We start from the raw sequence: 23,913 nt of genomic DNA on the forward strand, positions 1-23,913 counted from the left end.
ATATAATACACCAGAATAACAGAACATATTCATAAAAGTAAAAACGACCTTTATTTCTATATATATTCGTCTCCTACACTAATCACCATCAAGGCAGAAGGTTTTCTCAGTACGCCGAACCCATAATAACTATGCTTCATGTCTTAATCGCTGGCCTCTCAGGAACTCCTTTAATGACACAAACATTGGGAAATAGCTTGGAGTGAGGTCAGGATCACTGTATGGGTGATATGGCAGTAACTCCCAGCCGAATTCCTATATCGTGCAAGTGGTGTTCATGGATGATTGTGTGTATGGTTCCCACAGACAGATGCTTCTCTTCAGCAAATTGGTGGCGTCAGTTTTCAAGGATTAGGCATTCAACTTGATGAATGTCCTAGGGGATGAATGTAGTGGGCTCTGAGCCACCTTGGCCGAGATCGTCATTCACGGATACACAGCTGAAAAAGGGTATGTTAATAGAGAGTTAAACATCATCTGGCATGGTGAGAAAGGAAGGATTGTAGAAAGTTTTAAATATGGCTTAATACTTATATAAGGGCACAGAACCCTTAACTGTTTTTGTTGTTCCTTTGACAAGTTGACAGGATGCCTTAAGTCGTCAATAAAAAAGCAAATATGTGAAAGGTGTTCAGGCAGTTAATATATCAAGACAGCAGTGAAAATGTTGAATGGAGAAGTGGTGTACTTGATGGTATTGTTTAAGGAATAAATTTACCCCAGCCTGAATATAGCATGACTGCCGTTCTTTCTTTCAGACTGCCACTGCAGGAGACTGACTCATCAGCAGCTCCTGTGTAGGAGGAAAAGAGAATAAGAAACACAGATTAGGATAATAAAAAAGAGATGGATAGATTCTCACGTCTCCTAAGAGATCAGAGAGAAAAATATCAATTTCAATTTTAGGATTGTTGTTACGTAGCTAACTTAAAAGGAATCTGCACTTGACCGGTACAGACCATACAGACAGGTGACAAACTGACCTGAACCAATTATACTTACAATTTTGCAAAGATGCACCAGAAAAAAAAAAAAAATTATGTCTGTGTGTAAACTTAAGTAAAAATATTGTGCTTTAACATTTGCACCAAAAGCAACAATTATATGGCTGGTTTTGGGTTTCCATTTTTTCTTTATCATGCACATAACCCAGGCTTGCACTCAGCTGCACAAAATCTCTGCCCCTGATACTCACTGGATCTTCACAAATTATGCTAAAAATGACTTCTCAGTGAATCCCAGCACTGTGGTGCATATTCTGTTCCAAGAGGGACTTAAAATGTGTCATGTTTCTTTCAGGAGGAAAAAATAAAAGTATAGGTTATCTCTACTTCTGTGTTCTACAGACATCTACCGATATGGTTCTTACACATTGGTTTAAGATGATCATTGATATTTTACTATGAACCTCCTTTGTGATCATCATAAATCGCATGATTTCAAATACATCAATGGGAATTATGTCAAATAAAAGGGCACTTAACCAGGGTTAAAAGTAGTTTTAAATGCTTACCAGTTACATAGCCAAAAGGTGAGGAGAATAAAACATGTTGGTGGTGGACAGTCCTGGAAATGTTGTAAATTTCCCCTTTATTTCACCACTTATTCCACTTATAAAATCGAAAGATAGTGTGCTGTGTAGGATGTAGATTCCCCTTTTTTCACACACCAAGTAGCACCTTGTTCAGGGCCTAGTAATGGATTTGGGATTGTGTTAGAAGCTAGTAGCTTTGTAGCTCATGTTAGCCTTGAAACCAGTGGCGTGAGTCATGAACTCTGTTGGCATGCTCACATTAACTAACAGTAATGAACGATCAAAACACAACACTAAGCAGTTGCTTATATGAAGTACAGAAGAATGTTGCTGTGTGTAACCTACAGTGTAATGGGGTCATGGGTCTCTGACATAACGTAATGAATAAAATGATGCGCTGTTATATCACCTGCAGTCTGGCTGCTGTCCAGGGTCCTGTCCCTTCTCAACACACAGATGAGCTGAATGATTAAACACCATAATGCACATCTTCATCAAAAAATATTGACAAATAAATTATGTTATCCACTTTATATTGCAAGGTCTAAACACTTTCATCTTAGGACAGTGATTGGATAATAAGAGCTAATAAAATGCAATCATAATATCATATAGGTGCTAATTAAAATTACAAAAATGATACAAAGTGATTTAAAATGGTTTTAAGAACATTATAAAGCTTAATGGGTTTTGCAAATGGACTTGACAATACTGTTCTTGCCAGAACTATTCTAGAACAACTGACCTTCATGTCTTAAAATAACAACTGACTGTTGTTGTTGTTGTTACTTAATTACATAATCATCTGTTATATTACAGTTTCGAAATCTCCAGTATTGTTCTAGAATGTAAAAAAAATAAATCTTAAAATAAAAGCATTGAAATTAAATGTGTGTCCAGACTTTTGACTGCTATTGTATATCTCCCAATTTTACTCTTTTCAATGTTCTCTCATATTGTAGGTATTTAGTTGGTTTAAGATCTAGTGATGATAAAAGTCTTAACGAATTATTTGATAAACTGACCGCATTTGTATCTAACTCCACCACCTTTTGACGTTAATGGTAATTTTAATTATTTTGCCTAAATTGCTGTTCTGACAACATGCAAAATGCCAATAAAGCTACAGAATAAACAGAACTGAATTAAATGGTTAGCCTTGTCGCATTGCACCTACATGGTCTGGGTTTGATTCCCGCCTCAAGTCTGTGTGCATGGAGTTTCTCCCTCTGCTTGGTGGGTTTCCCCCAGGTGTTTCAGTTTCCTCCCACAGTCCAAAGACATTCAGGTTAGGCTAAATTGTGTTTCAAAATTATTGTGTGTGTGTGTGTGTGTGTGTGTGTGTCCAGCGATTGACACCCCGTCCAGGGGGTACACCGCCTTAATTCTCCTGGGATAGGCTTCAGGCCCCCATGACCCTCTATACAGGATAAAGCGGTTTAGGCAGTGAGTGAGAACTGAACTGTAAGACAGCAAGACAGAAGAGAAGGAAAGGGACAGAGAGCATGGGAAACAGATACCAACAATGTGACAAGAAGACAACAGAAAGTGAGAGACAGAGAAAAAGAAAGAGGAATAAAGAGCTGTGAGAGACCACATAATGAGAGCCGCTGAGCTGCAACACAATGAGAAAGTGGACTAAAGAGTGAAGGGAGCACACAGAGAGAGGGGGAAGGACTCTGAAAGAGGGGACATTCACAGAGAGTGGGAGAGTAAGGAAAAATGTGGGAGATAAGGCAGAAGAAGAAATGTGTATCTGTCACATTACAGCAGAGAGAATGATTTTCTTTGTATATCCCTGCTTATGAGGAAGGTGGAGTCAGAGTGCAGGATCAGTCATGATACAGCACAGCTGGAGCAGATAGGGTTAAGGTCACTTAAAATGGTCACTTGGCAGTGCTGGAGCTTGAACCACAAAAAAAAGTAAGGGAGTAATTTAAAGAAAATGAGCAAGAATAGAATCGAATACTGGAATTCCTTTATTGTACTTAAACCATTAATGATGTTCAGATAGTAACAAAATATTTTTTTTGCACATAAGACATAAAAAGAATAAAAACACCAAAGCAAGCAGGAAATTTCTTTAATGATTAATCTCTTTTTATTTACTATTTCTTTACTAATTCCAAGTCACCCATTTGCACGTGAACAAAAACAATAGAAACTTCATTTTAAACAATAGGTGCTACATAGTTACTGGTCTAGTATTTCGAATGATTGGGAATGTTATATTTGATTTTCCAGTAGCGGTAGATCCTATGTGCTTCCTTCCTGGTCTTCCAGATACTAGTATTCTCAACATGATGCATAGAAGGTTGCTCAATTTACTGACTTTTTCAGCTTAGAAAAATGTTTTGCTGTTCTGGAATAGGGACACTCCAATAACAAAAAAGTCGTGACTTAATATTATTATAGACTTTGTTCCCAATAAATACATTTCATGCATGTCGAATATATCTGTGAATGCCTTCTATAAGATCTGGGACTTTTATTTATAAAAGATAATTGGCTCTTTGTTATCTTCCTCCATACTAAAAGGTTCCTAGTCCAGTGTAGCAACACTATTCTTGTTCGTATACTTATTTATATATTTGGAGACACGGTGGCTAAGTGGTTAGCTGTCGCCTTGCACCACCGGGTCCTGGGTTTGATTATTGTGTCTGAGCTTGCATGTTCTTCCTATGCTTGGTGGGTTTCCTCTGGGTTCTCCGGTTTCCTCCCACAGTCCAAAGACATGCAGATAATTGCCGTTCCAAATGGCCAAAAGTGTGTGAATGTGCGTGTGAATGTTGACCGGAGGTCCTTCCACGGTTGTACAATTAATTTGTGTTAATTTATAATGTTAAACTGGTTTGTCTTAGATAGCCAGCTAATTAGATTTCTTAGTCAGTTAGATAGTTCGTTTTTTGTTAATTGATGTTGTAAATTTATGTCGTAAGTAGCAACTTGGTCCTGGAGGAACGTTGTTTTGTTTCATCGTGTACTAAACTCTATATGGTTGAAATGACAATAAAAGCCTACTTGACTTGACTTGAATAAATAGTCATCACCTTTGCCCTCCAAGGTTCCTGGTTGTACTACAGAGGTTCCTAATATATATATTTGTCTGTCTTCTATCTTCTCTCTTTTTTATGTAGTGGCTGAGCTATGGGCTGTTGTGTTTTTTTGTTTTTTTGTTTAAGAAAAAAAAAGTAATAAATTTATTGTTTAAAAACAAAAAAGGACAATAAATAGTATAATGTACAAAGGGGAAAAAAATATCAAAACTCCAGTATCAAGATAAGATCATTAAACACAAACACACCAGTCTCTTGTGACATCAGTGGGATAGTGTGTGTGTGTGTGTGTGTGTGTGTGTGAGGTGATCAGAATGCGAGGCACATTGCGGCGGCTGCATCGTCGGTCTGCGCGCGAAGGCGCAAAGCACACACACACACACACACTCATTCATTATTGCAGTCACATCGCTGTTTCTCTCAGTGTTTTCCTTCTGAGTATTTTTTCTCCCTCTCAGTGCTGTGTGTGCGGACACACAGGAGCATTTCCACAGCACACCGCGATACCTGCACTGCTCAACTCACCAGGCGAAGTTTCCAGGCGTAGACGGTTTTTTTTCCCCCCCGCTTTGGTGTTGTAGTTTTCACTGTTGCATCGCTTTCCTTCGTCGATTTGTTCAACGCATCCCAAAGCGAAGCAGCAGAGACTGAGGTGATCTCTCAGCAGTGGACCGAGCCTTCACCAGCCTCCCTGCTCTCCGCTGCGCATCGCGATGGTAAGATCTCTGAACGATGATGATGATGATGATGATCCAGTGTATCCACTCAGCTGGGTTTTATTTTATTATTATTTAATTTTAGCAAATTGTGTCTTCATGTTTTAAACACCGAGACATTAGTGAGACACTGCGCATAACGCAAACGCAGTCATTTTTAACCAGCAGCTCGTTATAGAAGTGAAATGAGACGAACCTTGTCTTCGCGGTGTGTCAGGAAAAGAGAGACATTCATATAGAGTAGAGTCATCGATGAAACAGATTAAGTCCCACTTCACTAGACCTTTACATTACCACATCTAATTACAGGTGTTAACCTCTTGTGTTCGAATGGCTTAATTATTAGAGCTCATATAGCTTTATTGCATTCATTTTATATACATATACACACACACACAAACACACACACACACACACACACACATATATATATATACATATATATAAACATCAACAATACTGACCTGATACCTTTTACTGCATCACCACACCCAGACACTAGTATTATAAGGTCTCAGCAACATGTCACACGCGTCCTCTGGGTTCTGCCTACACCTGTCCAATCCAGAACGATTAAAATTTTAAAATTTGACATCCATCCATCTAGGAACCTCTGTAGTCTAACTAGTGGACAGTGGAAGCCAATGGTGTCCATTGTATCTATTTTTACAACCGTGGTAGGACATCCGGTAGGACAACATTCGCACTGGCGTTGACACACTATGGGCAATTCGGAAACGCTAATTATGATAATCTGCATGTCCTTGGAGTGTGGGAGGAAACTGGAGTACCTGGAGGGAACCCTCCAAGCACATGGAGAACATAAAACTTCATGCATACAAACTCTGAGGCGGAGATTTTATAAACACACACACACACACACACACACACACGCACACACACACACACATTGTATGTATTGACAGAATTATTTGGCCAAACCTGCAATGACATTATTTCCAAATACATGTACTTCAATATGTAGTTGGTCCCCTTTTTGCAGCTATAACAGCTTCCACTCTTTTCAAAAGGGTGTCCACAAGATTTTCAAGTGTTTTTGTGGAAATTCGTGCCCATTCATTCTGTAGAGCATTTATGAGGTCAGGCACTGATGTACTCTAGGATGAGAAACCTGGCTTGCAAGCTCCGTTCTAGTTCATCCCAAAGGTGCTCGATAGGGATGAGGTCAGGGCTCTGTGTGGGCCAGTCAAGTTCTTCCACACTGAACTCATTAAACCATGTCTTTATAGTCCTTGCTTTCTACACTAGGGCACAGTCATGTTGGAATAGGAAAGGACCTTCCCCAAACTGTTGTACAGAGAGAATTGGTAGGGTAAGCATCACATTCACTCTCAATTGTTAATAAGCATCACATTCAATCTTAACTTTGTGATGCTTCTTGGCAAACTCAGGCAAGATTGGTTAATTTGCTCAAAATTCATATTAAGAATGTAGACCCATACATCCTGGCATACATTATCTAGTTAAATAGTAGGCAAAGTAGGCAAGCTGGCAAAGGCAGAAAAACGCTCTGGGGAATGTTCTGTTGTAAAATTGTGGATCTTGTCATTCATGTGGATGTTACTTTGACACATATCACTGTTTCAGACCAAGCACACTTACCTTCTCTCTATGGAATATTCAGGACAAACATGACAAACATGATGTGCTTTTGTGTAAAAACATAATAAAAATCATCTAATTGTGGCAGATCTTAGTTTAGGCAAATACAACCTCAGATGAACAACAACATATAACTTTTTTCACCGTGACATTATTTATTACTAAGCCCATCTATGATTTAATTACCTGTAGATCCATCTTTAGCAGTATCTATTTAAAATAACTGTTTCCTGTATGACTTTGTCAGTCTCCTGTCATTAAGGAGGAATTTTGGCCCATTCTTCTGTGGATCATTAGTAAAGTTCAATGCCAAGAGGGATGCATAGCTCTAGTCCCACCACAGCAATCTAATTGCAGTGAGGTCTGGACTTTGACTAGGACATTCCAAAATCAGGATTGTTGTGTTGTTCAGCCATACTGATGTAGATTTACTAGTGTGCTTTAAATCATTGTCCTGTTGCATGACCCAGTTTTGACCGAGCTTTAGCTGTTGGACAGATGGCCTCACATTTGCCTAGAGAAGTTAATTCACTCACTTGATTCAATCACTGCAATGTGCCCAGGTACTGTGGCTGCAAAACAAGCCCAAATCATCACACCTCCACCACCGTGCTTTACAGTGGGTACGAGGTATATCTTCTGAAATGCTGTGTTTGGTTTTCTTCTGAAATGGTGTGTTTGGTTTTCGCAAAACATGGCACTAGGCTTTAAGGCCAAACAACCACACTTTGGTCTAAACTGTCCACAGGACATTGTTTCAAAAGCCTTGTGGTTTGTTCAGATACAGTTTTGCAAGCCTGTTTGTGTTTCCGTGTTTTTTTTCCTGGCAAGCCTTCTAAACAAACAGTTCAGTCTTCTTCCAATTGTGCTGTCATAGACTTAACATTTAACATATGTAGTAAGGCTTGTACGATCTAAAATCCACTTCCACTCCTGGGAAGATTGGCAAATGCCTTAAATACTTTCCATTTGTGAATAATCTTTCTCACTGTAGAACACTTAACTCCAAATTGTTTGGAAATGATTTTATAACCCTTTCCAGATTAATGTGCAGCAACAATTGCGTCTCTAAGACCATTGCTTACGTCTCTTCCCCTTGGCATTGTGTTAACACATCCCTGAATGCCTCAGACCAAGCACTTGGCACCAAGATCATGCTGGCAAAACGTCTCCTTTTATAGAGGTCTGCACATTTGTGGATGATCAATTAAAGAAGAATGGATGATTACCAGCACCTGGCTGCAACCTACCCTCTGAAATGCTGCCGAAGCAGTAAGGGGGTATTTTGGATTGCCCATGTGTTTTTTTTCTTTTGTTGTTAAATAAATAATGGCACAGTGGAAAGAGTTATGTTATTTTCTGTCTGAGGTTGACTGAATTTTATTATTTTATTACATATTTTATTTATTCCATTTTAGTTTTCCCTTATGCCCCCAGGGTGGCTCACATCCCTCAGGTCGTGGCTCCATGGGATCTCTGGGGAAGTGCTGTGGGTAGCAGTGGATCCTATGGATGCTTTGGGTTGTGGCTTGGGCACATCCGTTGATCTGATTTATTTGTCTGGTGCATTCCATGGATGCTTGATCAGATTGAGATCCGGGGAGTTTGAAGTTATATGTTGCAACATGGCATTCCTTGTCTGGGCCCAGTGCTAATTAGGCTGTGATGCACTGTGTGATGTGATACCAAAAGCAGCGTTGACTTTTTTTGGTGGTTTGTGCTGAATTGGCTTTTCTGGTGGCTTAGGGTGGACAGGCTGGCATTGGGTGCCTATGATCCTGTCATGCTGGTATAATCAAGAATTAATAATCAACTGATAATCAATGTTTAATTCACCTTGCCATGATGTTAATGTTATGGCTGATTGGTGTATCATTCATTTATACAGTATATTTACACAAGTGAGAGTATGGGGTTTGATATCAAGCGCTCTAAACCCCGCACACAAAGCCTTTTCCTAAGATAGGTGATATATGACTTAGATGATGATGGATGTTACCAGGCAAGTAGCTTTTCATTACAGCACATTTCTTCGTCTCACAATTTACGTGACAGCAAATAAATACACATCTAGAAAGGGCCATGTGCCCCTGATAGGATTTATTCATCATGGGTAAATCTTTCTTGTTCTGAACTGTTTGCCAGGTATGACAGAGAGCCCAAGGTCAAAACTGCTGCTGACCAAAATTCAGAGGAGAAAGATTAGATTTTAAATCTCTCACTCATTGAGCTTGGCAAATTCCTATTCAAGTGAGTTAATAAACAATATATTTTAATATTATTAGGAAGTAGTTCTTATTAGTGTCTGCTGAAAGTATGCATTTATAAATACATTAAATTGACACACCATTTAAAATTATTTATACATTAAGGAGGATGTGCTATCAAAATGAAAATTTCCCAGTGGAAATTGAAAACAAAAAATTCAAAACATGATGGGCTGAAAACAGAATATAAACTACTGTTAATGAAAATAAAATGCAATTCAATTCAATTTGATTTATATAGTGCTTTTAACAGGTGCCACGGTGGCTTACTGGTTAGCCATTTTTAAATGCACCTCTAGGGTCCAGGTTTGAATCCCGCCTCTGTGTGCATGTCTGAGTTGGCATGTTCTCCCTGTGCTTGGTGGGTTTCCTCTGGGTACTCCCATTTTCCTCCCAAGGACATGCAGATTAGGCTAATTGACATTCCATTGACATTCCCAAATTGCCCGTAGTGTGTGAATGAGCGTGTGAGTGAGTGTGTGTGTGTGCCCTGCGATGGATTGGCACCTTGTCCAGGGTGTACCCCGCCTCGTGCCCTAAGTCTCCTGGGATAGGCTCCAGGCCCCCCTAAAGAAGTATTGGCAAAGAGTGCTTTTAACAGTGGTCGTTGTCACAAAGCAGGATCAAAGAATCAAAAAGTAAATTAAGTAAATAAGTCTCATGAAATAAGTAAATGATCAGTTTTGTAGTATTTTAATTACATTATCTTTTGCCATTTTTTCTTGGCAAAACAGTGGCTACAAATGGGATTGTCATACCAGCAAAACTGAACCTTTTTGCCTGTGATGATATTCTAGATTCTCCAAGAAGTGTAGCAGACATGTTCTGTAGAAGCACTGGCATGTTGTATACGTTCTTGATACTCGGCATGAACTTTGATTGCTAATAGCCTGTCTTATATACCGTGTAGAAACTTTAAAATGTTATCTCAGGGCTGACATTTTCACTGTTGATCTGCACAAACTGTTTTAGAAACACAAACCAAAGTGTTAGATTTGACACTTTGTTGTACGGCTGTGTTTTTTCCCAGTAAAAATATCCTGTCTTTATTCTCTTTCAGCTGAAGCTTTTTGGAGATCAAAAAATCTGGGTACAATCTGAAAGCTCACAGTGTATGCCAAACCAAAGTCATAAGACAATATAAATCAAGAATTAAAAATTTGTAAAGATGTTAAGCTATGCAGATCATTAAAAAAAAAAAATTAACTTGAGGCATGAACCAATAAGAAACAGGTGCAGATGATGACGGATGATCAGGCCGGGGATTAGTATACTGCTGATGCTGAATGCTGAGTGGTTGGAACAGATGAGAGGGGAAATGAGGCTGCTGCGTAATTTAATTAGAAACAGTGATAAACAATGGGGGTAAAAAGAAACTGTGAATGAAATTTGCTTAAAATGTGTCTGCATGTAATCATAGCTCTCAGTCCTAGCAAATAGTTCAGAACAAGAAAGAATAAACCATGATGAATAAATCCGATCAGGGGCACATGGGCAATATTTATTTGCTGTCACGTAAATTGTGAGACCAAGAAATGTGATGTACTGAAAAGCTACTTGCCTGGTAACATCCATCATCATCTAAGTCATATACCACCGATCTTAGGAGGAGGCTTTGGTGCGTGGTGTAGAGAGCTTGATATCAAACCCCATACTCTGACTTGTGTAAGTTCATACATGAAATATCCACCAATCAATCATAACATTAATAATGGCAAGATGAACTGAACATTGATTATTGATCATCAGTTATATACTAGGAAACTGGTGACAGGTTCATAGGCACCCAAGGACAGCCCACCCAGCCTGAGGCACCAAAAAAGCCAATAGAACTGGGAAACAGTTGATCAATAAGTCATGTTGCTTAATAAGTGAAGGGTGAGCAAGGACATCTTATTTAGAAAAAAATAATCATCTTGATTTCTCCTGTCCATGTTTCCTTTCTTTACACCAGTTTCCCAGGAAACACGAGAAAAAGGAAACAGGGACAGGAGGAATCCAAATGTTTTTTTTTTCTGAATAATATGTCCTTATACAGCAAAAAAAAAAAACCAATCATTTTGATTCCTTCTGCACTTGCTTATTTCCTCATGTCTCCTGTGGAAGGAGCTGTGAGAGAATGTGAGGAAAGCAATTCAATTAGTTCATGTATTGATTTCCTATTAAAGTAATTTGTATCTATAAATATTTGTATCCGGTCAACTGCCAAAAATAATCAATAACAATATAACATATAAACAATATATATATAAAAAAAGAAAATACTGTACAGGTATGTGTGTGGGATTTTTTTTTTTTTTTTTTAACAGTTGAAAATGACCTCATCAATACAGCAGACACTCTCACTCACTTATCATCTATACCACTTTATCTGGTATACAGGGTCTCGGAGGGCCTGGAGCCTGTCCCAGGAGACTTAGGGCACAAGTTGGGGTACACCATGGATGTGATGCTAGTCCATTGCAGGGCATACACACTTACATTTGGAAACAGTTAGCCTAACTTTTATGTCTTTGGACTGTGGAAGGTAACCAGATTACCTGGAGGAAACCCACCAAGCATGAGGAGAGCATGCTTCATGTACACAGACTAAGGCAGAAATTGAACCCAGACCCTGGAGGTGCAAGGCAACCGTTCTTACCACTAAGCCACCGTGCCGCCATAGTAGTAGACGATAAGATATTTGGCCAACAAAGTATGACTTACTGACTAACTGACCAAATCAAAGCTTATTTTCACACAGATTATAGTGTGAACAGAGATTATATGAGTGAGAGATAATGATTGAGGCTTGTGCTTAAATGCATGTAAATTTATTTTACCACAAGTGATAAGAAACAACCTAAAGTAAGTGAAAAAACCTTCAGGAAAGTCTGTATCTGTATATTGTCTATACTGATTTATCCTGTATACAGTACAGGGACAAGGGGGGGCCTGGAGCTTATCCCAGGAGACGTACGGCACAAGGTGGGGTAAACCCTGGATGGGATGCCAATCCATTGCAGTGCACACACACACACTCACTCAACTCAGAACATGAAAACTCCATGTACACAGACCCGAGGCGGGAATCGAACCCAAACCCTGGAGGTGCACGGCGAAAACGCTAACCACTGAGCCACAATGCCTCCCGTGTCAGCGTTTAAATGTGAAAAGTTTCTCAGGCTGCCACACATTTTTTTAACAGAAAAAAACAACAACTTTTTTTTTTACCAGTTGCAAACCGTCTCCCTGGCATGTGCTAGCCTGAAAATGCATCAATACTCAAAACATGATTTTTATTTCGCAGTCACTGCTAGTTAAAAGAAGTTATTTTGGGATATATGAGATGAAATGATATGACTCATCTGTTGAGGCCACACCATAACTAACAAGGACATAGTTTACTTTGTGTTGACCACATGGCTTAGTTCTGGCATTTCTTACTGTGGGGTTACGGGTTTTCCAGTGTTGCCTGGCTGGGAATATGATTTGTGTTTGTGTCAGTTACCCATAATGCAGCACAGTGGCCTGGTTAAATAGCCATGATCCATATGGCTTACTTGAGGGACATGTGGTGCCAGAACTGAACTCACCTTTAGTATTCTTATATTAATTATCCTCAGTGTGTGTGTGTGTGTGTGTGTGTGTGTGTGTCTGAGTGAGACAGAGAGATTTATACTATTATGGAACAGCATCACATCTTTCAAATGATATATAAGATTCTGTAACTTTCCTGTTTTTCTCTCTTAAATGAACAATGTCAAAACACAGAACTATTACTCAATATGCTAACGGTAATCCCTCTTTGCTCTAAACAACAGTCGGTAGGCTAAACATAGCCGTTAGGGACTTCACAGATTGGCCAGCCAAGTCTGGTATTAACTCACAATAATGAGATTTTCAAGAAATATGAAGAATCATGGACAAGAATTTATTGTGTAACTTCTCTTGTGACAGATTTCTGCCATCCCCAAGGATGATGATGGATACACATATTCCATCTGTCTTTGATGTCTTATTTCCTTCCTTCTCTCCATTTCATTCATTCATGCCTTCTCTCCTTCAAGCACTGCTTTCGTTCTGTCTCTGCAATCTCAACATATTTCTCATTTAATGTCCGCTTCTTTCCCTTTTTTCCCTACTCCCCTGTTCTTTATGTTTTACATTTGACAGGCTTCTTCCTCGTTTTATTTTTCATCTAGGGTTTATGCTTTATGTCTCAGTTTTGCATCAGTTTTATTTTTTATTCCTTTACCCTTCCAACCAACTTCCTTCCTTCGTTCTTTCCTTCCTTTGCTTTTTTTGTCTTTCTTTTTCCTTCCTTTGCTTTTTTCCCCTACACTTCCTGTTCTGTATCTGTCCTTTTTTTTCGGGGCGGGAGGGTATTTTACAGCTCATACTGGGCAGTCAACAAAGAGGCCTGTTGGCAGGTTGGATGATTATGCCTCATTGCCTCTGCAAAGTCATTTGGACTGTACTGACCCTCTCCATAGGGTTAAGATTGGCTGCTTCATTTAGTCTTGTATACTTGGGCTGATACGTTTTTGGATAGAGTCCTTGTAGTTTAGTGAACAATTTTTAATGCTAGACACAGCCCTATTTACTATGTGTTTAGACTGCACCCCGTGCTTCACTATTTTTATGTCTTGATAGTGTTATCAGTTTTAAACAGTATAAACAAAATTTTCCTCTGTAAGCTTACATTTTAAGTCATCACTGCAATAAAGGAGCATAATGCATTATGTTGAGAGGAAAGAAATCCCATTACATTTGTTTATATATACTGTATAATGACCTATCCGCACTGGAGAGATTTTTTAATGAGGCATGAGGTCTCAGTGACTGTGATCGCTTGGCACATACAAATACACTGACAGTTTGATTTGGGTCCAGAGCTTTATGGAAGAAGAATGACAGACAATGATTTGCCATTGTGGTCACTTTACAGTATGACCACCCGCCTAATAGTCAGTAACCCCCCCCCCCCTCCCGCCCCCACCACCCATGCCACCAATACAGTAACGACCTGTGTGTTGTGCCACCTTTCTATCCGAACCAGCATAAACCTTTTCTTCACAATAGATCTTCTATTGAATTGGAGCACTGCCCACCCATCACACGTCACCCAGCTTTCCATCCCTGGATCAGTTTTGGCCTTGGAACATCCCACAAAAGCTGCAGTTTTGGAGTTGCTCTGACTTAAAACTGGTGTTGTCACCATTACATTATTGTTGGCTGGACGTGGGCGAGATATAATAGGCAGCAAGTGAACCTTTTTACCTAAAGTTGATGTGCTGAAAGCAGAAACCATGTCCAAGCATAAGGATCTGAGTGACTTTGACAAGGGCCAGATTGTGATGGCTGGACGACTTGATCAGAGCAAAACTACAGGTCTTGTGGAGTGTTCCTGGTCTAAAATGGTCATGACATACCAAAAGTGATCCAAGGAAGGAAAACCAATGTACTGGCGACAGGGTCATGGGTGGCCAAGGCTCACTAATGTTCATGGGGAGCGAAGTTTGGCCCGTGTACTCTGATTCAATAGAAGCGCTTGTGTAGATCAAATTGATGAAAATATTAATGCTGATTGAGATAGAAAGATGTCAGAACATACAGTGCATTACAGTTAATGTTGGCAAAAGGGGGGACCTACTTAATATTAGGCAGGTGGTCATAATAATATGGCTGATCAGTGTATACAGAGCTCCTATACTCCTCAGGAACATTATGTGTTCGGATCAGTAGGACAGTTGTTATTTATCCTTTAATTAATCCTAAACTCAACCAGCACACTTTATCCTGCCTTTACTCTAGCAAAGTGACAAAGCGACAGCCAACTATTTGTTTTCTGGTGACAGGGGCATGGGACAGAGACAGAATGCTAAACAACATTTGAATTGAGATTTTTTTTTTTTTTTTTACAATTATGCAAATTAGATTTGACATAGTAAAATGACAAATCCAAACCATTGGCTCCAGTGAATTTCTCAGACTGGTTGTTGTCCCCTGAAACCATTACTCTCACAGCTTGCATTTGGCACTAAGAGAAAATTTTGTGCAGCCTTGTTTTTTCCCCCTGGGTGGCAGAGTGGCTTAGTGGTTAGCACTGTCGCCTTGGTTCTCTCCAAGGTTCAGGTTCGATTTCGGCCTCGTTGGATTGGCACCCTGTCCAGTGAGTAACCTGACTTGTGCCCTTTTCCCCGTTGCAAACATAAAAAAGGATAGCACAGTGATGTTTATTCATTTTTAAATAGAGTTTTCGAATTTTGGCTAACATAATCAGAAATTAAAGCTGTAACAGCTATAACATTTACGATACAAGAAGGATAGAAGGACTATGAGTCTCTTGTATAAAAATATTACCCGAGGAATCCATCATGCCGGTCTTGAGAGCTCACTTCACAATGTGTTGCAGTACATGAAGCTGCAAATATTTGCTTTCCCAGTGTCTTGGTCTTTAATAGTATTCTGAAAGGACATTAGTGTATGCCTTTTTATGAGAGTGAAAAAGATGAAGACTTGGCTACATTCATGCATGCATACAGAACACACACCCACACTCATATAAACAGTATGGAGTATAGCTGGGGGAGTTTGTGAGTCAGCTTCATTCCACCCACTAATTACACCAGGAGCCGTGCTGCAGCTGCTGCATCTCTCTCATCCCTTTGCTTCCTTACATCCCTAAGTCTATCTGCTTTGCTCGATCTTTTTCCTCTCATCACACCGTCTCCATCAGAATCTATCCATCACTTCCTCACTATTGTTTACTGAAAACCCCAAATCCTCCCCCTTTTTCTAGGAGACTGGTGTCTGTGCAAAATGAGATTGAATCGGTAATTATTCACGAGCAACCGCTGTGCAGGCATCTGGGCTCCATCAGCATAGCTATGCGTTACCAAGCAAGTACCATGAAGCTAGCCTTTGTACAGTACATGTAGCTTCAAATCTGGTCACGTTTGGATGGAATGAGTAAGTAAAAGAAATATCTGTAGTGGTAATGGTGTTCTATTTATGGAAGGAGGTTGTGGATTTTCCTAGAGAAATACCAGATTATCCCAGTGCTTAGTGTTTAGCTTGACTGCTAGGAGCTCTTTCCAGCACTCCCACCACCACCTGCCGTTTTCGCTGCCTGATGATTCCGTAACATTCTTAGTGTAGGTACGCCCACTGGCTCAGAAACACCAAGCATACAGTATACCGGAAAGCCAAGGTTTGATTTCTGCAAGAAATAATATACTGTACAATAATGATATTTTGAAGACGTAATCTTATAATGGATAATATACTGTAGAGTATATAATATACACTGATCAGCCATAAATATGTTTTAGGTTCCCCTTGTGCTACCACAACAGCTCTAACCCCTCGGGGCATGAACTCTGTGGGACTTCTTAGGGGTGTGCTGTGGTGTCTGGCATTGGGGCCTTATAGGCAGATCCGTTGGGTGCTGTGGGTTGTGGGGTGGGCGTCCATGGATCAAACTTGTTTGCCTGGTGTATATTATGGATGCTCAACTGGATTGGGATCTCTGGAGTTTGGATGCCGGGTTGACAGACTTTGGCACTTTGACTGCTAGGCCCAGACTGTGGTGCAACTCATACTATGGTGCACTGGTGTTCTGGGGCCTTTCTATTGTAGCCAGCATTGACTTTTTTTAGTGGTTTGTACTGCATTGGTTTTTCTGGCAGACGAGCCAGACAGGCTGGCCTTTGGTCCCCATGGGCATGCGTGGGCCTTGGCTATCCATGCTTCTGTCATCAGTTTACTGGTATCTAATTAATAATCATTGCTATTTATTTTACCTGGTGGTGATGTTTATGTTAAGACTGATCAGTGTATAGTACATAAGAAGGGGAGTATTAACAATTAAATACTTATAAATATCCATATTCATGGATTTGAATAACTTTTAGAATGCCAGCTGCATGTCAGGAATACATTAAGGTTTGGCAAATGCAAGTGCAGGTTCTCTTTAACAATGATCCCAAACACAAAGCAAAAATCCTCAGGAACAGGAACTAGGGTATGAACTGTGATTACTAACTAGGGATAAGAGCTAATGTGCAAAACCATAACAGATGGAAGACGACATGAAACAGGAAACCGGTTAACGTTCACGTTGCTAGTCATGGGTAATTCACTGGTATAATAGGGAGGTGTAGCCCAGGGCTTTCCTGACGGTTCCATAACCAATGTCTAAGGTGCGTCTCATGGGATGCAAACCAAACTCCGGGGGGGAACAGATCAATGTTCTCATTAGGGCTAGGGGGCAGCGCGATGTTCACAGCAGGGCAGGGATGTAGAAAAATGTTCTCGCATGGAAGGCTACCTGGAGCTGAGCATGGAAGGATTCACAACCCCTGGTTTTTGTGCAGCTGTCATGTCACTGTTGAAGGTTGGCAAGCGCAAACTTATATATATATATATATATATATATATATATATATATTTATTTATTTATTTATTTATTTATTTATATTATTATTATTATTATTATTATTATTATTAATAATAATAGCAGCTTGGACAGTAATGTCTGATTTAAGGCATACAGATTCAAGTACCTGTATGGTGGACACTCATGATCTAGACCTATTAATAAGCAGACTTAGAGCATGTTATTACACTAAGAAAACATTTACATTTACTGTATACTGAAAACAATATAGTTGTGTAATGTATATGTTGAAGTTTTCTGCTAGCAGATGTTTACTTATATTTAATAGAAGGAGTCTAATGTCAGTGCTGTCACAATTAATATGTTTCTCACCAAACAAAATTCTATGAAGCAGAGGAGTTGCAACATGGCAAGCTTGAAAAGACTTAGCTTGAAAAATTGGAGTTTTTAAATTTCGGCTAATACAACCAAAAATTAAAGCTGTAACGTTAAGTTGGATACGTTTTATAGCAATGCACGAGACAGGGAGTTACGGAGTGGAACTTTACTTGCACTCAGCATCCAAGGGAAGGGGGAAGTAATTACAGTTAGTGCCACAGAAGACATGCATGCCCAGAAAAGCTCCATAAAAACCAGTCTGGACTACTTCAAGAAGAAAAATCAGGGTAAAATGACTGGCTAGTCAGGTTCGGGCTCTGTCGCTCAGTTCCTCAGTCCACAGAAAAAAAGGGACAGAAAAACGATTAGGGACAGATTTCAGAAGTTCGACATGCTCATATTGAAGTGGTTAAACTGTGCCGTCTTGGTATAAGCTGGGTTAGTGCAATCTCTCTCTCTTTCTTGTGTGTGTGTGTGTGTGTGTGTGTGCAACATGTGCCATGTATTATAGTTCTCCCTGTGCACAAACCAGGTGATGTCACTAATTAGTTTTCACTAATTAGACTTTTTGTGCTAATTAGAATCAGCTGGTTTAGTTAACGTACAGAACAAATATGTGGCAGGACATTTACTTTCTGAAGCCGGGGTCTCCACCTCTGCATATAAATTGCTAAAACTAGGGAATTGTGAACGTCTGGGGCAATTTTCTATATATGAAAATCTTCAGGAAGCAATCAAGCCGGCATGGATTGAACGACTGACGCTAGAGTATACTTTACACTAAATATTGATCGTTGTATAGTAATTTCATTGCAAAAATAACAAATGATTCACTCGATGACACTCCCCATGTGCATCAGTAAGCCTTGGCTGCCCATGACCCCGTTACCAGTTCACTTGTTTTCCTTCCTTGGATCACTTTTGGTGTGTCCTGACCACTGCTGCCTGGGAACATCTCACAAGAGCTGGAGTTTTGGATTTGCTCTGACTTAGTTGTCTGGCTATTACAATTCAGGCATTCTCACAGTAGCTACATTTTCAATATCTCATTACAATGCTGGCTGAAAGTGGGTGGGATATACAGTATTAGGCAGCAAGGGAACCTTTTTTTCTTGAAATCGATGTGTTGGAAGCAAAAAAACAGCGGGCAAGCTTAAGTACTTGAGTGACTTTGAGAAGGACCAGATTGTGATGGCCAGAGGATTAGGTCTCAGAGAAGTCCAAAACTGCAGCTCTTGTGGGATGTTCCTGGTCTGCAGTGGTTAGGACATACAGTACCAACGTGATTTAAGGAAGGAAAACAAGTGAACTGGAGACCATCGAAGTGTAGTAGTGTAAATCAAATTTATAAAATATGTAATGTTGGTTTTGATGGAAAGGTGTCAGAACACACAGTACATCAGTGTTATGGTGGCAAAAGGGGGAACCTATTCAATATTAGGCAGGCGGTCATAATGTTATGTTATGATTGGTGGATATTACATTCTTGCTTTATGAACAGTCATGATATGTCATGTTGAAGCCTGAGGTTTACATCTTTATTAACTAACCTTAACAAACCTGAAAGAATTACTGTAAATATTTTAAACCACATTAACACCTGGATTGTAAGGATTGTAAATCATATTCATAAATGCAAGAAGATTCCTTTCTGAGTGCTTAGAAATATTTTAAATGGCATGCTTTTAAGTCTATATCTGGTTCAGCAGGCCACTTAAACACTCCCACGAACTGTTTTGCATTGTAAAGACTATAATTTAATGAGAAAATGTATAAGTAAAATAGTATCTTAAATCGTTTGAATGAACATATCTACAGTATATAACATAAGATACAACATACCATATTAAAAGTATTAATGGAAATATACATTGCTGATTTATTTTCCTTTACATTTCAGATTTCAAGATGATGTAAAGGACCACAGCATCATTCCTGTTAACCTGTTCGTCCTCCTCATTTTCCTGCTCAACAGTCGAAGATTTCACATAATCATCTTTAAATAAAATGGCTGCCCTTGTGAAAAAGTGCTTGTACATGAGCTTGGCATTTACTCTACTTCCTCTGGTAAGCCTTTTATACACTTAATAAAAATAAGAATGATAATATGAAAGAGAGCAACATTTTTATTGGCAAATTGGGACTAAATATCTCTAGAGCAGGAAAGAATAGTGAGATGATGGTTTATCATAATAGTCAGAGAGACAGAGAGATACTTGAGGATTTCAAAACATTTTGCATTTTATATTCAGCAATTTCACCCATTACAGCTCTCCTGATGATACACTTCAGATGTTTTGTTTCTGGCAGCATATGCCCCGTTCAGCATGATCTCTACAGAATGATCTCCAGCTATCCTCTTTAACACTAGGAGGAGAGCTCGTTCACTGTTTACATGAAAACCCATTCGTTCTCCTTCTGCTCCTATCCCGAGAAACAAATGTCCATGGGCACATTTTACGTCACACACAGATTGGCACCAAACAAGGTCCTGGCATCCAGTGAGTGCTGGAACTGATGGGCCAAATGTAAACTGACCAGGAGCCAGCACAGTTCTGCTTGACTGAGTGCTCCAAGCAATCAAGGTTACACTATTCTCGCACATGGCTGCATATATATTTCTGCTCAGTGCCTCCTCTGTGCACTTTCTACTTCAATACAAAATACTCAAGGGCATAATCCTGGAAAAAGCTCCAGATGGAAATGCACCCTTGGCCAGGATAATTATGTTACCCAAGGTGAATAAATGAAACATATAGAAAGTGCAAAGCCAGTATGCTTATACTATATTATACAATAGATATCAAACTTATTTATAGAACAAATCATCTCATTTGAATAATATCTACAATTAATATTTATATTAATAAGCTTCACTTTTACTGTAATTCGTGCTATAGCGCCGCACCTTTTACTACATCTAGTGTTAATTAAACACCATAGTAGATTGCATCCAAATAAATAATATTAAATCTAATTAAAGTTTTACATTAAACCTACTGTATAAAAGTTTCAAAGAACTTTATTAATCCCAGAGGGAAATGGCTTATTCTTGGTTACAGTTGCTCACGGATGTTATCTGGGAGGAAAGAAAAGAGTAATAAATAGGGAGAAAATTATAGATAAAATAAAATTAAAAAATACAATACAATACAATACAATAAAAAGAGCTCTAAAACAGTAAGTACCGTATTGCACACTAAACATAAATTTAAAATACCGATATTGCACATGGGAGGGAAAAAGGGAAAAGGTATTGCACATATTATACAGGTATCAGATATTGCACTTGACAAGCAGTATATATAAATACGTATCGTATTGGTATGTACTGTTGTATTATTACAATCTAAAAACAGGTCTGTAATATTGTCTTATTGTATAAAGTGTCCAATATTAACAATAAGTCAAAATTAAAATGAGAGAACTATGTGATCTCTGGTGCACTGGAACAGGAATATTAAATTGTTTAGTATACTGTAGGTGAGCAGGTGCCCAGTGTAGCTTCAGGTTTCTGTTCTTGTCTGCCGGGATCCTGTTTCGGAACCTGTTGATCTCAAGGTTGTTGAATCTCAGCTACAGCAGTAACGTTGTTTAATAAATAAGTTTAATAAATTACATAAAGTTTCACAGAATTCCTAATTTCTGCCATCCACTACAAGCAAACAAGCAGCAAAAAGTCTCACCACTAACACAGCACACTGAATAAAAATCCTACATTGTAACTGTAATACTAGTCCACATTCTAAATAAACTTTTTTTTTAACTTGGTTCTTATGCAGGCTTACTGACGTGCCAATAAAGTAAAAGAATATGCCCTTAACAGTACATCAAATTATCTGTTTAGTTAATCAATTAAAATGTGTGCCTTTGTTTACTTACATGGCAGGAGATGTAAGAAAACCCCCAAGAAAGGCTTAGAAACAGCAGTGGGTCCTAAAGAGACAGACTTTACATTAGAAAAACTTTTTTTAGGAACAGGAATGTTTGTACGTAATAGAATAATTAAGATGACAGGAGTAAAATTTTTATTTTTAGAAATATAACACTTTTATTAAGTCATTGCTTCTAGTTTAAAAATATATAGCAGGTTTAAAAAAAAAAAAACGGTTTTGGTTATAGACGACCTCGTCTGCCCAAAGAAAATCATTTTCCTAAATAAGTAAAAGTTGAAAAATGGCATTTTGCTGTCTAACTGTTGAACTACACACCGTCATTGCAGCAGTATTGCTTAATGGTAGTGGTCTCTTTCACCAAGGTAAAGTGCACTGCTAAAATTGTTGAGGTATGGTTTTTACATGGAAAATATTTCTGATGGAAATAATTAACAACTTAAAGATTCCAACTTCGCTGTTTACATGGACGCTGATCCGATAAGATGTGCATATGTATTTTTCTCTCCTTTTGAGGTTAGGTTATGTTAGGCTTTATCTCTTTAAATAAATCCTACCTTTGCCATTATGATGACTTATAAGATTTTAATCTCACCTGTGTGTGAAAGTGAAATGTGAGCCAATCAGTGCCCATTCCTCAGCCAAGGACCCAGAGAGTAAAAGGACAAACACCGAATAATGTGTTGGAAGTTTTTCCTGACGTCATGTTGAACTTTTACGTACCGTAGCCATACTGTAGGTTTCAATATAAATTAAGTGAAAACTTTGTAAATGTTCCAAATCTAAGTGCAGTTGTGTTTTGCAGATCCTAAGCATGCACCCAGACTGTGTTATGCAACTCGAAAAAGAAAAATGTATGGAGCGGATGGCCTTGGATGACCCTGTTAGTGACCCTGAAAATGGTACGTAGTGTGTGTTTGTGTGTAATTGTCCATGGAGGTATATCTGAACATCTACAGTATGTCTCTCCAAGAGGATTGATGATTGTAATTTAAAGAGTGTTGCTTTAGTGTTTGATTTCTTGATATGAATTTAGTAGTACTAGTAGTAGTAGTAGTTGAGGCTTGGGATGTGTAATAGTGTCATTCAATTAACTGTGCAGCCATAACTTTAGTAAATCTCGCTTGTTTCATTTGCATATACATTTTTTTCTCTGCAGAGATTTTTCTGAGATTAAAGGTTTCAAAACAGAGAGTAAGACCTTGCTCAGCACTATCAGTCTCCAAATAGTATATGTAATCTTTTGATCATGAGTCAAACATTTTTCCACTCCACCAGCTGGGAGGTTGTTCATTGGTGCTACAACAAACATTTTTCTGTCTGTTCTTCTCTGCTTAGTTTATTCCCTAATTCTTAAGCAAAAGATCTCTACAGTAAAATCAAATGAAACAAATTTTTGGGTTTCCACAAATACAATTAGTGTATGGCTTGAAAGGCTGTTGCGCAAGGTAGAAGCACTGAAATAGACATAATGATCAGTGCTGTGTATGGAGGAAGAAGGGTGAGGCTATTAATCTGAATAACACACCATGACAACTGTGAACTGCCAGCATCATACTGTGAGAGAGTTTTGCTTGAAAAGGGACTATTCCACTTTAAAAAAAAAGAAATGTTACCATGAGGATGGAGGCTTATGTAGACAAACTAAAGCAATACCTAAGGACATCAGCCGGGTCACAGCAGAGCCGTCCAGCAGGTCAATGACATTATACTGTACATTACTCCAAAGCTATAAAATAATGGCTTAAAGATAACAAAGTAAAAGACTTGACTGGCAAAACCATGACATGTGTGTCTGGGCAAAAAAGTCTGACTCAGTTACACCAGTTCTGTCAGGAGGAATGGTCAACAATTACAGCAAAGTATGTATGTTGTTACTTAATTAGATAATTCCATATGTGTAATCACTAAACTAAAACAAAGAAATTTGCAAGTGAATCCAAACTTTGATAGAGACTTGTATAGATAGATTGATTAATTGGTTGATTGATTGACAGATTGATTGATTAATTAATTGATTGATTGATTGATAGATTGTTTGATTAAACTTTATTAATCTGAAA

General features: G+C 38.7%; 1 protein-coding gene and 1 long non-coding RNA gene across 2 annotated transcripts in view; one reads left to right on the forward strand and one right to left on the reverse strand.

Annotated features, from left to right (window-relative positions):
- Positions 1–224: 224 nt before the first annotated feature.
- On the reverse strand, positions 225–749 carry LOC128526360 (uncharacterized). Its single transcript, XR_008360797.1, has 3 exons — positions 719–749; positions 557–592; positions 225–440 (listed from the first exon to the last, which is right to left on the reverse strand). It is a non-coding gene; the product is annotated as an uncharacterized LOC128526360 (long non-coding RNA).
- Positions 750–4,931: 4,182 nt separating this feature from the next.
- adcyap1r1b (adenylate cyclase activating polypeptide 1b (pituitary) receptor type I) overlaps positions 4,932–23,913 on the forward strand; it is a 33,667-nt gene continuing 14,685 nt past the window's right edge. The window contains exons 1-3 of the mRNA XM_053499293.1: positions 4,932–5,306; positions 19,858–20,024; positions 22,656–22,752. Coding sequence (XP_053355268.1) covers positions 19,965–20,024; positions 22,656–22,752 — 157 coding nt within the window. The 5' untranslated portion in view covers positions 4,932–5,306; positions 19,858–19,964. The remainder of the gene's footprint in view (positions 5,307–19,857; positions 20,025–22,655; positions 22,753–23,913) is intronic.

This window comes from Clarias gariepinus, chromosome 6 (assembly GCF_024256425.1).
Source record: "Clarias gariepinus isolate MV-2021 ecotype Netherlands chromosome 6, CGAR_prim_01v2, whole genome shotgun sequence".
Taxonomy (NCBI): Eukaryota; Metazoa; Chordata; class Actinopteri; order Siluriformes; family Clariidae; genus Clarias; species Clarias gariepinus.